Below are 13,710 nucleotides of genomic sequence, written 5' to 3' on the forward strand. Positions count from 1 at the left end.
ACCAATGTAACTGCTGAGAGAATGGCAGGAAAAAAAACTGCTGTCCTACTGGGAAAGATAATGGACTATGAGCTAAATAAATCCATTTTGTTTTCTTTGTTTAATGCCATGTTTTTATAGATTTTATGTACTTAATGAATTTCACTGCTAAAGCCTTTCTAAAGCAGTTTAATGTGCTGACAGGTTGGATACACTGAGATATGACCTGAATAAAACTTTTCCATGGGAACCTCAGATGACTTTATTAAAATCATAGTTCACCCAAAAATGTAAATTGTCATCGTTATCTTCATCATTTACTCATCCTCGTGCCATCCCAGATGTATGTGTAATGTATCATTACCTCATGTTGTTCCAAACCTGTGTGACTCTCGGTAGCAAAGGTAACTTGCAAGTAAAATCTGACTGACGTGAAACAAGGGACAGATTCACTGAATTTACATCCACAGGACCAATAATCAATCAGGCTGACTTTTTACCTCTTGATCCTGTTTTTTTTGTTTGTTTTTTTTGCTATCGCTGTCTTTCCAAATGACTCTCGTGTGTCTGCTCCCTCTTACATAACTGTTGATATTTTACCTTTTTTGTTTCCTCATTGGCTTTTAACTTTCATTTGTGATATTGTATTTTTGATGTTTTCTGTTTGTGCTTAGAAACAGTTGAAGATGTCCTGCAGACACCCAAAGAAAATTATTTAATTTAGTCTATTTTGATGTTTGATAAAAGTTTGCTTGTTTCCACATGTTAGTCTGTCACAATGCTGTACAGCAACACTTGACCTGTTACATATGTACTATGTTAACCATTGTAATGTATATTGTTTATGTTTTTCTGAAGACAAAGAAGGAATGATTTGTGTAATTTTTATGATTAAATTATTTTTCTGTTCATACCAAAATGTTAAATACCACTCCTTTTTTCTGTTTTCTTATGTCTTCGGCAAATAAATATATATAATACAAGCATTTCATTCAATATTGCTTATGACCACTAATAATAATGTTGCATAGTGCAAAAACTTCTCAAAACTGAAGATATGCAAAGGATTTCTAGTAAGGGCTTATATTCACACTTATTTATTTTTCATTTATGGGAGTTGGATGACAAATTAAAATACATGTTGTTATATTCTGGCAAAGGTGTTTTGGTCTCAGAGCTGTTCACACTGCTCCATGGAGGTAGAGTCCCAGGAACTTCTTGAAGGTGTTAGGCTGATATCCTGACAAACCAGCAGGGACCTAGAGCAAAGTGTACAGTGTGTTCAGTGCATGCACCAAGACCAACAATTATCGAGGTCAAAGAAAATGTTAAACTTAAAAGGTCTTCACATAGCTTTTTGCCATACAATTAATGTGAAAATTGATTCTGGGCTGTCAAAAATAGATCCCCATAAAACCACAGTAAATGTAATCGATATGACTTTGTGTGAGCCATGTGTGACACGCTCCAACAAAATAATTTATAAGTCGTAACAAACCGTTTTCGGAAAACTTTAAATTTGGTAAATGATAAATGTTATTTTTGACTGTTTTGGAGTCTCAATTTTCAAATTATGTCAATGTTATCATGAAATTCAAACTATAATATATATATTTTTTAAATGCAGTGTGTCAATTGCTTCAGCTGCTGTCAATTTAAACATGAGCACTGCATTAAGTGTCTTTTTATTTATATTAAAAAAGGACTTAAATATTGATCTGTTTCTCACCCACAACTATCATATTGCTTTAGAAGACATTGATTTACTTTTATGCTGCCTTTATGTGCTTTTTGGACCTTCAAAGTTCTGGTCACCATTCACTTGCATCATATGGACCTACAGAGTTGAGATATTCTTTTAAAAATCTTTGTTCGGCAGAAGAATAAATGTCACATCTGGGATGGCATGAGGATGAGTAAATAATGAGGGAATTTACATTTTTGGGTGAACTATCCATTTAACCTGTTAATTTATGCTTGAATAAATCTTCCAATTCTGTCAAATAATGCCTGAGAATTATTTGGAATCTTTAGAGGTAATATTCTCAAAAACTAGGTTTTAAGACAGCCATCATTTAAATGATTACATCAACAGTTTGGGGTAAAAAAACAAACAAAGATTATATCGTTTACATATAATCCTTTTTACAGTAGTGTATAGATCTCAAAATGTGATTCTGGGTAAATTCAACTCAAAATGATGGAGCAGGTCACATATCATCACTTTGTGTGATCGAACAATCCAAAATGATCGTTGTTATTCACTTAATTAAATGTCAACTCAATTAAATATGGTGACTAAGGCGCAGGTTTGTTGTCATGACATTTTGTCATGAGACAAACAAGAACCACTGAGGTTCGATGTTATTGATATCCAACCTGTGCTGTGGTCACCATATTCGCCACATAATTTTGTTTTAGTTTTTAATTTATTCAGATTTTTTGTCCTTTTTGGAGCTTGACAGCACAGAGACACTATTCACTTTTATTATAAGGCAAAAAGCCATGTAAAGACTTAAACATTTTTGCTTACGTGTTCCACGGAAGAAAGTTTGGAGCAACATTAGGGTGAATAAATAATGACAATTTTCAGGGTGACAGAATTTGGGTGAAGTATTCTTTAAACTTGTAACTTATTATATTTCTTCTTGACTTATTATTATAATACAACTTCTTGACTTTTTATGGATCTTGTTTGGTTTGTGGTGCTGATGGAACTGAAGCTTGATTCTAAACTGATTTCTGAATTCCAAAGAATCTGATCTGATTTGTCTACCAAAGTCTAGGCAAAAGTGGGTTGGCGAAATCGTGCGTGCAAAGTGCTAATGGGCTGGGTCAAGTGCAATTTACTTCTGAGGTTCTTTTCCAGTTATTACACCTGCATCCTATTATACTATATTTTCTATTTTATGTCAAGCAACTTCGATATAAATAAATACAGCCGACAACACCTGATTGTGAAGCCTAGTAGCAGAGAGTGAAGATTATGTATCTGCACTCTACTGCTTTTCCTGCAATGCCAAGATGTTGAATGTTGAAGGTTGAATTTCCAACCAATTTTTGACCACTGGAATTTTAGGGGCAAATTTGCAAAGTGAAATATAATGGATCGAATACTACCTGTTAAATAATAAAGATTAAATCGTTAAAAAAAATTTGGAACTGAATTTTGTACGTTGAATATTTAATGCAATGCGTTATTTTTCAATTAGCGCAATTCAGCGGGTATTTTGTTTCAAAGACATCTGTCATTAAAATACTTCCATAAATACACCCACAGTTTGCGTGCATACACCCACAGACAGCACAAACACTCCCACCCGCGCCCACTTGCGCTGGCACGAAAATAGAGCCCAGTATATCATTTAGAACTTTCCAAGATGGTAAAATGCTTTCTTGGACATTTAGAAACTGAAAAGAAACCTCCTTTATGACTTGTACTGGTATTAAATAAGTCTTGGACAGCCCATACTGTACATGCATATAAGTAAATAAATTGTTGGAACCCAAGTCCTTACCTGCACAACTTTCTTCTTGATTAGCGGCCGAATTTTGACAAACTCATAAAGAGGCTGATCCTCATCCACCCATGCCAGGTTCTTTACTCCGCTGTCAGACTGCAGGTCAGTCGTGTTGAGCTGGAACACCACAAACTGGAAGAGGCGCCCATTAGTTGCCACGCTCTGCACCACAATTGGCTTCTCCAGAACTCTGGGCTCCTTCTGCAGGAAGAGGAGAGAATGTTGTCAACCTTCTTCTCAGCTTTATTATTACTGTATACAAATCCAAACAGTATGATCCAAAGAGATGATCCAGAACTTGTCATTTTCTGAATGAGTATAATAAGATACTGAAAGACGTCAATATATACTTTTTTTTAGCATGCAAGGATCTTACCCCATACAGTGCTTGGGCTCGGGCCAGGGCGTTCCCAAAGGTGAACATTACCATCTTAGCACGGAGCTGTTCAGGGAAAAGTTTTGGGGTGTTGCCCATCTCCATTAGGAAGAGTGTGTGGGCATGAGGGAAAGGGTAGTCCTCTCTGAAACCTGGTGACAGGGAAATAAGCATTTTACATGATTTCAATGATAATTAGATATTTTATCAGCTTGATTGCAAATCTTCTGCGGTGTGTCTGATATCCACGTGCAGGGACACAGATGAGAAGCACACACATCTGAATCTCAGCTAATACAGGTACTCCACTAAAACTGCTCAAAATGTTGCATTTGTGGTTAGATTAAATTCCAACTGCATCTGGGAGAAACACTGCACTGTTTTTTTGTACCTTCTTATCATGCGGTAACACGCTATCATAGTGATTGATGCATATTGTCATGATATCAGAGATCCTCCCCTCAAAATCTGAACACAAGTGGTCACAGGAGACGCATTTGAGCGACCAGGTGTAAACAGTGATGTGTCTCGCCTGACCACATGTGATCGGATCACCCGAGACGCATCTTAATACCAGGTGGAAACAGGGACATTGATTGACTTACTGACTGATTGTTATGTATGCCGTGATTGTGAATGGAACCCAGTGGCTGACCTGTGTCATTCTTCTCCTGATAGACGTGTGTACACTGCAGGTCAATGGTGGGCGCGATGGGGTAGAAAGTCTCCAGAGCTTGATCAACTGTGCTCTGGATCTGCTCCTCTCCAGCCACCATTGGCAGAGGAGTCATACTGTTCAACAGCAGCCCATTCTGACCTCTCACCTGGAACACGTCCTCTCCTGAGAAGAAATGGTTTTGCATAGTAATTCCCCATAAATGCCATCACGTGTGCAGCACAAATTGCTTTGTGGTGACATTTATGCGTGCAAATGTCTAAACTGAACAGTAATGACTAATATCTTGTATAAATGCAGGAATTGTCTGTGGCCAAATATGTACACACCTCTTCTCCACGTAGCTGCCAAACTGTATTTATCAGCAAGAATCCTTTTGCCCAGCTCAGGATGAGTCACCTGCAGGCCTCCACACAGGTGAAGCAGATTGTGCAAGAGTGAAGGGCTATAAAAAATTAAAGAAAATACAAAGCTCAAAAACAGTGTGCCATTACCTTAAACATGGGTTTTTAACTTTTACAGACCCAGGGACCCCAATATAAAAAGCTAGATTTTTTTCAGTAATACTTTTTAATGAGAACATTAACGAACATAATTACTAGGACTGTCAATTAATTGAAATTTTGAATAGAATAAATTACATGATACGTCATTTAATCGAGTTAATTGCAATTAATCACATCATTAATCAACATTTGCTAAGAAAGGCCACCATTTAAAACATAATTAAATAATATATAATGATTAAATACTTATAAATGATTATATTTCAATCATTTTAAATATTATATTGTGTGTCGTGAATCAGTATATTGTGAACACGAATTCGGGCACTGGCTATGACTCAATCACCATTATTATGAGCTTGCGCAGTAAAACACAGCTGTTTTAATCAACAACATCGCTGTATAAATGACACTATTGTGCATTTTCGTTGCAGATATTTAAACGTACAGTGTTACTATGAAATATAAGCATGTGTATTTTTAACCTTCTAACAAATCTAACATTTATTTCCCTTTCATGGTCATTATGGATGAAAGACATTACAAACAACATCTTTATTAAAGAGAAAATAAGGCTTTGACTTCATAGTTTGAGGTTACATCCACATTAATCCGGATACATTTGAAAACTGTGTTTTCGTTTTCAAAACGATCTGTCCACACTGCCGTTTTCAAACATTGCTTGTCCACGCTGAAATGTCTGAAAACGCTTAAATCCCCTCACTGCGCAATGAGAAAATAAAAGAAGCGTGGCCCTGCCCTTCCATGTACGATATGAAACATCAATTCCAACATCAAAGGACAGCAATTCTGAGTGAACCTCTCATCACCTTTGAAGGAATACAATGTGATGGTTGTGAAAAATAAAATGTATCTTCAACAATGCTATCAAAGTGAATAGCAGGCACAACAATGGCGCTACAACTTGGGCCGCCATCTTGATTGTTTTGGGTTGAATGGATCACATGAAAGCATCACATGACAACAAATACATCATCGTTTTCAGATATCTCCATTTCCCCTGTCCACACTACAACACGAAGATGGTGTTTTCAAATGTATCCACTTGGGACAGCGTTTTCGAAAATCTCTGTTTTCGCTGTCAAAAACGCCATCTCAGAGTGGACGTGGCCTTACCCTTGTGCTCATCTTCTAACGACTTGAACGATGGTCCCTGGTTTTTACGGTGCATTCTGGGAATTGTTAGAGAGCAAATAGTTTAGTGCACTGGATTTTGCAATTGAGACATCCCTAGAAACGGCCGACTCACTGATTAGTGCCCTGACTACTAAACTAGGGATCAGATTGAGACGCACCTATTAATTCGACAATACAAAAAGTGGCTTCAGAAAGCAATATATCGTATGGTTTATTTCCATATATTTGAACATAAGCCTATCATTAGCCTACATTCCACAGCAATCCATTTTGCAATTGTCAATCTGTCCGAAGCAGACTTATTTTAAGGGCTTTTCTAACGACGTGTTTACACATGCATCAGATGGACACGTTTACTTCACCGTCTTACTTTGATTGTGTCACGTCATAAACACATCATTTGAAGGACACTGTGTAAAGTTAAACGTAATTTGAAACTTAGGTAAGTCCTGCATTTGGAGTTATGCTCTATTCAGCTGTGTTTGAATACAAGAACGTGTCCTGATCTTGTGCTGTCTGTGTTTTTTGCTGCCTGTACAGCAAAGTAGGTAGAGCTGCAGGCTGGAGACCTCCAAATGGGGGCGAAATCAACAAAAGAGGGTGGGAATACTCCAGAAGGGGGGAATTACTCCAAAAAGGGGTTGTGTCAACTCCAAAAGGGGGCATCACTTCCACTCTCGGTTAAGGTTAGGGAAATGGTTAGGTAAGGGGCTCCCTATATAGTTAATGGTGGTTTGGTGCTCCCGCCCCTTTTTGGAGCAATGCCTGTAGCTTTATCCTTCTCTGTACAGCTGGAGTTGCACTGTCTGCCCCCTGTTGACCGAGAAGTGAACGTGGTATTTCAAACTTGAATTGCTCCGATAGCAGGAAAATTCCTGTTGGTCCGGTTAAATAAATAAATTTACATGTTATATCGACAATTATTTAATTAAATAATATTCAACAGATCATTAGTAATTGTTTATTAAATACTAATTTATTAGTTTATAAATATTTTTTTTGGGAGAAAATTTTATGTTTCATATATTGTCTCCACAGACCCACTGCAGTACCTTTGCAGACCTCTATTTTAAAACCCTGGATCTAAATAAATTGAATTATTTTAGCTATTTACGAGCAGTTATGGTATATCTACACTGATCAGCCACAACATTAAAGCCACCTGCCTAATATTGTGTAGGTCCCCCCGTGCCGCCAAAACAGCGCCAACCTGCATCACAGAATAGCATTCTGAGATTATATTTTTCTCACCACAATTGTACAGAGCGGTTATCTGAGTTATCGCAGACTTTGTCAGTTCGAACCAGTCTGGCCATTCTCTGTTGACCTCTCTCATCAACAAGGCGTTTCCGTCCGCAGAACTGCCTTTCACTGGATGTTTTTTGTTTTTGGCACCATTCTGAGTAAATTCTAGAGACTGTTGTGTGTGAAAATCCCAGGAGATCAACAGTTACAGAAATACTCAAACCAGCCCATCTGACACCAACAATATCCATGAGATTATCTAATCAGTCAATCGTATGGCAGCGGTGCAGTTCATAAAATCATGCAGATACAGGTCAGGAGCTTCAGTTAATATTCACATCAACCATCAGAATGGGGAAAAAATGTGATCTCAGTGATTTGGAGTGTGGCATAATTGTTGGTGCCAGATGGGCTGGTTTGAGTATTTCTGTAACTGTTGATCTCCTGGGATTTTCACACACAAGTCTCTAGAATTTACTCCGAATGGTGACAAAAACAAAAAACATCCAGTGAGGGGCAGTTCTGCGGACGGAAACGCCTTGTTGATGAGAGAGGTCAACAGAGAATGGCCAGACTGGTTCGAACTGACAAAGTCTACGGTAACTCAGATAACCGCTCTGTACAATTGTGGTGAGAAGAATAGCATCTCAGAATGGGTTGGTGCCGTTTTGGCGGCACGAAGGGGACCTACACAATATTAGGCAGGTGGTTTTAATGTTGTGGCTGATCGGTGTAAAACAGGATAAGAACATTGTCAATTATTTTCAACAAACGAGTATTTAAGCATAATGTAATTTCATGTCAATGTCAATATGGCCTTTCCATGTTGGTGGTGTGATGGGTTTTTGTGAAAAGGAAAATGCTAAGGGCCAGCAGTAGTTGGGAGATAAAACAGCCACCAAAGGGCAGACTTTAACTGGGGAGATGAGAGATATCAAAGAGGCTCTTATGAATGGCAGACCTCCCAGGAGCAGTATTAATTAATAAAGGCTTTACTGAGCCGCACCCTGCTGGGGATGCAGACTGGCCTGTGTTTAATGACCGTCATTAAATTCAACACACCGTCAGAGCAACAAGACGCGGGCCAAATGCCACCTTCCATATTGAAGCTGTTGAGCAAATTATGCGGCGCTAGGTGAGAGAGGACAGTAGATGGTGTGAGGGAGAATGAATAATTCACACATGGACATGTTTATGATGTACAGACAAACAGAACAGGTCTTTTATGGTAGCACTGGATTATTGTTTCCAATGTAATCTACATGGAAACAATAAGCATTTCAATGACCAGTGTACCCTGTGTAAGCTGTACAAATGATAAATAAAATAACTTGACTTGGTATACTAGTGATATATGGGTGACCATCAACATAATGTGGTGCTGGACAAGAAACTGCTCTATCCTCATCCCTCAATGACTGAATAAATGTCCACTCACAATCAGAACAAATGAAATTACACATTATCTTTGTACTTCACATATAACACCATTTGCATCTTCTAATGAGTGTTTTTGTGGTTTCATCTTAGTACTACACTCTTCTTGGTACTGAATGCGTTTAAACTATAGCTGAACTGATACTGTATTATTATTATTGATGCTTGAGGATTTGTCATTGTACTCAATTTGTACGCTTAGCTTCCTGCTGAACTAATCATCACAAACACAATAGGCCTTTATGCTTTCACTTTGCTAAGAAACCATCTAAAACAAACAAAAATGTAAAAGGCAAATGACAAACTAGTAAATCTGAAGAGAAATTTGCATTTTCTATGCCAATTTTAGGGGAGATCTACGGAATACTGCTGAATGGATTTAAACATGGCTTAGGCATCATTTACGGGTGGGATGGGTGGGACATGTCCCTACCACTTTTTGAAATAGCTTTCGACAGGTAAGTGTCTAATGCATAAGAAACAGCAGGAGTTTCCATTTCGTTTGTGTGTATTATAAGTGTTGATCCGGCACTGGAGTTTGTTATTTTTAATGTTATAATGAGTGCTTGTTGCGGCTGTTATCAGAGACGTTGGGTGACATCGAGGGGCAATGTTCTCTCGTGCGCTCTTCTCACTCCGCTGTTCCGCAGCTTGTGCTGCTTTCCAGTGAAGTCGCAAGCAAAATGCAAAACAGACCTGCTCTTTATAAACATCCACAGTACAGATGTAATATTCGTTTAACTAAATAAAAAAATATATTAGGGCAGATTAGAATCCGGAAATCCTTGTATTAGAGGCAAAAATTTTACCATGAGACCAAGCGGTCATTCTGGCTGAAATTATGCTGATCAATGGATTTATTCACTGACTAACAAAATCTTAGTACTTGCAATGTTGGGTGAATGGATCAATTTATCATATTAATTATGTGACATATTTGTTGTATTTATCAAAACATTAAAATATTATTTGACATTATCTGCCTGTAACCTAATATAAATCCTGAAATAATAATCCGATTTTTTTTTTTTTTTTATGGAGCCGTTTTCTGAACCATTAAACAAACTCTAATATAAATATATATTATATTGAATATGGGATTTTTTTTTTGTATAATATCGGATACATCAGGCTTTAAAGGTCATTATTGTCCTGAGACCCAGCCTTTTCTTTTTTTAATAGGACTTTTGTTATTTAAGTTTCTCTTAGCCCATACATGCCACAGTAGTAAATCTGGGGGTATTATCACAGGACTCCCTGGGCTTAAGAGATTCTAAATGTTTGGGATTTTGGCCATGATAACTTTCTTCCCTTGGTCTATAAATATGGCATTACAATTTAGCACATCACATACAATATGAATAAAATACATTTTTAAATACAGTGCATTCAGAAAGTATTCAGACCCCTTAATTTTTTTTCACATTTTGTTATGTTGCAGCCTTATGCTAAAATGCTTTAAAAAAATAAATAATAAATAACATAAATCTACACTCCATTCCCCATAACGACAAAGCAAAAAACAGATTTTTGATAACTTTGCAAATTTATTAAAAAGAAAAAATGAAATATCCCATTGAAATAAGTATTCAGACCCTTTGCTATGACACTTGAAATTTAGCTCAGGTGCATCCCATTTCTCTGGATCATCTTTGAGATGTTTCTACACTTTGATTGGAGTTCACCTGTGGCAAATTCACTTGATTGGACATGATTTGGAAAGGCACACACCTGTCTATATAAGGTCTCACAGCTGAAAATGCATATCAGAGCAAAACCCAAGCCATGAGGTCAAATGAACTGCCTGCAGAGCTCAGAGAAAGGATTGTGTCGAGGCACAGATCTGGGGAAGGGTACGAATACATTTCGGATGCATTGAAGGTTCTCAAGAGCACAGTGGCTTCCATAATTCTTACATGGAAGTTTGGAACAACCAGAACTCTTCTTAGAACTGGCCACCTGGCCAAACTGAGCAATCGGGGAAAAAGGGCCTTGGTAAGAGAGGTGACCAAGAACCCGATGGTCACTCTGGTTGAGCTCCAGAGATCATAGCAGTGTTTGATATAATGGCAAGTGATTTTCTAGTACCAAATTAGCAATTTAGCATGATTACTCAAGGATAAGGTGTTGGAGTGATGGCTGCTGGAAATGGGGCCTGTCTAGATTTGATCAAAAACGACTTTTTTCAAATAGTGATTTTTTTTTTACATCAGTAATGTCCTGACATTACTTTGTGATCAGTTGAATGCCAGTTGGTGAATTACAGTACCAATTTCCTTCTGAAACAGCAAAATCTGCACATTATTCCAAACTTTTGGCCGCCACTGTAAGTACTGAGTTAAGGGTCTGAATTCTGAAGTCAATGTGATATTTCAGTATTTAATTTAATACACTTTCAAAGTTATACAAAATCTGGTTTTCGCTTTGTCATTATGGGGTAATGTAGATTGATGTGAAAAAATAATAATTTAAAGCGTTTTAGCATAAAGCTGCAACATAACAAAATGTGAAAAAAATGAAGGGGTCTGAATACTTTCTGAATGCACTGTGTGTGTGTGTATACTTTTTTTGTAAAAAAAAAACAAAAAAAAAAAACAATTATTATCATATGTATTTTATGCACCAAACACTATAATGACATTTAAAAAAGGGAAATTGTAAAACTTTCGTTGCTGGGTCTCAGGACGTTATAGTAAGATGACATCATAATAGCTTGTAATGTTCTTTATAAATAATCTTTATAATGACAGAGCAGGCTGCATATATAAATACATCCAAATATTAGTTCGAACTTTAAATATATCTTATACAAATTATATGTCCGAATTTTCAAGGCTCTGTTAATTTGTATTTATTTTAATTTTTTTTGTGGTGGGCATGAATGTAATGTGATGGTGAATGAGAGATGTACCTCAAAAGCCTGTTGTATCATATTTTATATGGATTTTGGCATGCTTCTTCAATAAAATAATGAACAAAATTTTAACCAAGCACCAGTTGCTTATATTGAGCAAAAACTCATTTTAAAATATCAGTAACAATATAATCGTTATTGTCACTTTTACTAGATCAAAATCAGCAAAGATTTTACATCTTTTTTTTTTTAAATACTTCTACTTCAAGAAATGCACAATCAGTAGATGGCAGTAGACATCTAGTACATTGCATACAACAGGATTATCAGCAAAATTTTGATTAAGTTAAAGATGCAGAGGCTTTAGAATATCACATATCAAATTTGAAACAGGCAGCATTATATTAATATTCATGAGTTTCGTTACTTCCTGACAAGAAGAAACATGGTGAAATGTGTTAAATAGGGATGAGATTACTACAGTATTACTGTTGAAGATGAAAGCATTACTTCAGTGTAAATTATGGTATTAATACATGCAAACAAAAAGCAAACTAAAAACCATGAATAAACTGGTTGTTTTGCACTATAGTAATGAAACTGCAGATAAAACTTAGAGCTTAGTACAAAAATACATGAGAGTTTTTCATTGAGGGAAATGTTTATTTAATGAAAAGGGTGTTCTAGTGTGCTGTCATTACTGACATATTGATATTTAACTACTAATAAGGGAATGAAGTTTGTGTTGAAACCATCTGTTTAAAGAAGCTTGTCTTTTATTTCTTTGCATTAACCAAACATAGGAGCAGTAATAAGGTCAGACTAGAGGCTACTCACCAGAATCTGTCTCTGGGTGGCCGGTGTCCAGTGGTGTCCCACAGTCTAGAGTTTTTAATGGCATTCTGAACTCTCTCATCCTGATTCTCAATCTGATTGGCTGGATCTTCAGGCAGGTGCACAATATGAGCAGGTAACCCTTTGATGATGACTGACTTACTGAGCCAAAGTGCTTGTCGAACCCCTACAAACAGATCACAATCACACTTGTGATCATTACACACTAATCAAATACATTTATTAAGCAAATGCACTTCAATAATGCATGCAGCAGTCGCTAACGTAATGAAATGTTTTTTTCTGTAAATTTAAATAAGAGAAAGGTCACATAAATTAAGATTTAATTAATGAGTTTTAGGGGAAGTCAAGTGAAAAATTAAACCAATTAAAGAGACAAATATATAAATAAGCATTTATATAATTATGCATTTTTATTGCAAGATGCTCCAATACAAATTAATTAACTTTTTTAATTGCTATTTATTATTAGATGTTCAGCCAACAAATCGAAGTATTATGAGACACTGACAGAATTTTAAGAAACATGCCTAAAAATATACAAACATTATACATACCTTCCAGTACATTAGTCCTCTGATTGAAGATGTAACAAGGTTTGTCTTTATGCAGAGGCATGTCTTCTAGTTTAGGTGACTGATAGTGATTGGGTTCCTGCCATCCACGGTCCCATTCGGGAAACTTCGGCTTTGCCAGTCCAGGAACAAAGTGCATCCTGTCGGCATACGTGATGGGCTCCAGTCCGGCTATTTCATGAACCACTCGAGGCTTTTTCCTCGGAAGAACCTTCCCGCATAAGCACGGGCTGGTTGACAAGCAGCGATGTCCATTAAGGACACAGTCTTTAGATTTGCATTTCTGAGTTATTTTGAGAGCCGATGCCCTTATCCTTCGCACTGTTGCGTGAAACATCTTAATAAAAATATATAACAGATATTCGAAATGAACCTCTTTGTTAATAAGCTACAGAACAAAACCGATGCTCGTTATGACATTCTCTCGTTGCACACAGGAGGCTGCCATGTTTACATGGGTCACATGGGTGAGTCTGTCTTCTTCTGAGGATACAATGAATGCACATTGACAGTCCTTGCGCATCACTG

At 36.9% G+C, this 13,710-nt stretch overlaps 1 protein-coding gene across 1 annotated transcript; it reads right to left on the reverse strand.

Moving 5' to 3' along the window:
* Positions 1 to 1,046: 1,046 nt before the first annotated feature.
* Positions 1,047 to 13,664, reverse strand: LOC127442801 (39S ribosomal protein L37, mitochondrial-like). The gene is made up of 7 exons (XM_051701000.1): positions 13,165 to 13,664; positions 12,590 to 12,773; positions 4,882 to 4,997; positions 4,532 to 4,717; positions 3,877 to 4,028; positions 3,498 to 3,701; positions 1,047 to 1,238 (listed from the first exon to the last, which is right to left on the reverse strand). The coding sequence occupies exons 1-7, from the start codon at positions 13,517 to 13,519 to the stop codon at positions 1,161 to 1,163; spliced, it is 1,275 nt and encodes a 424-aa protein (XP_051556960.1). The 5' UTR covers positions 13,520 to 13,664; the 3' UTR covers positions 1,047 to 1,160.
* Between the last annotated feature and the right edge of the window lie 46 nt (positions 13,665 to 13,710).

This window comes from Myxocyprinus asiaticus, chromosome 6, assembly GCF_019703515.2.
Source record: "Myxocyprinus asiaticus isolate MX2 ecotype Aquarium Trade chromosome 6, UBuf_Myxa_2, whole genome shotgun sequence".
Classification (NCBI taxonomy): domain Eukaryota; kingdom Metazoa; phylum Chordata; class Actinopteri; order Cypriniformes; family Catostomidae; genus Myxocyprinus; species Myxocyprinus asiaticus.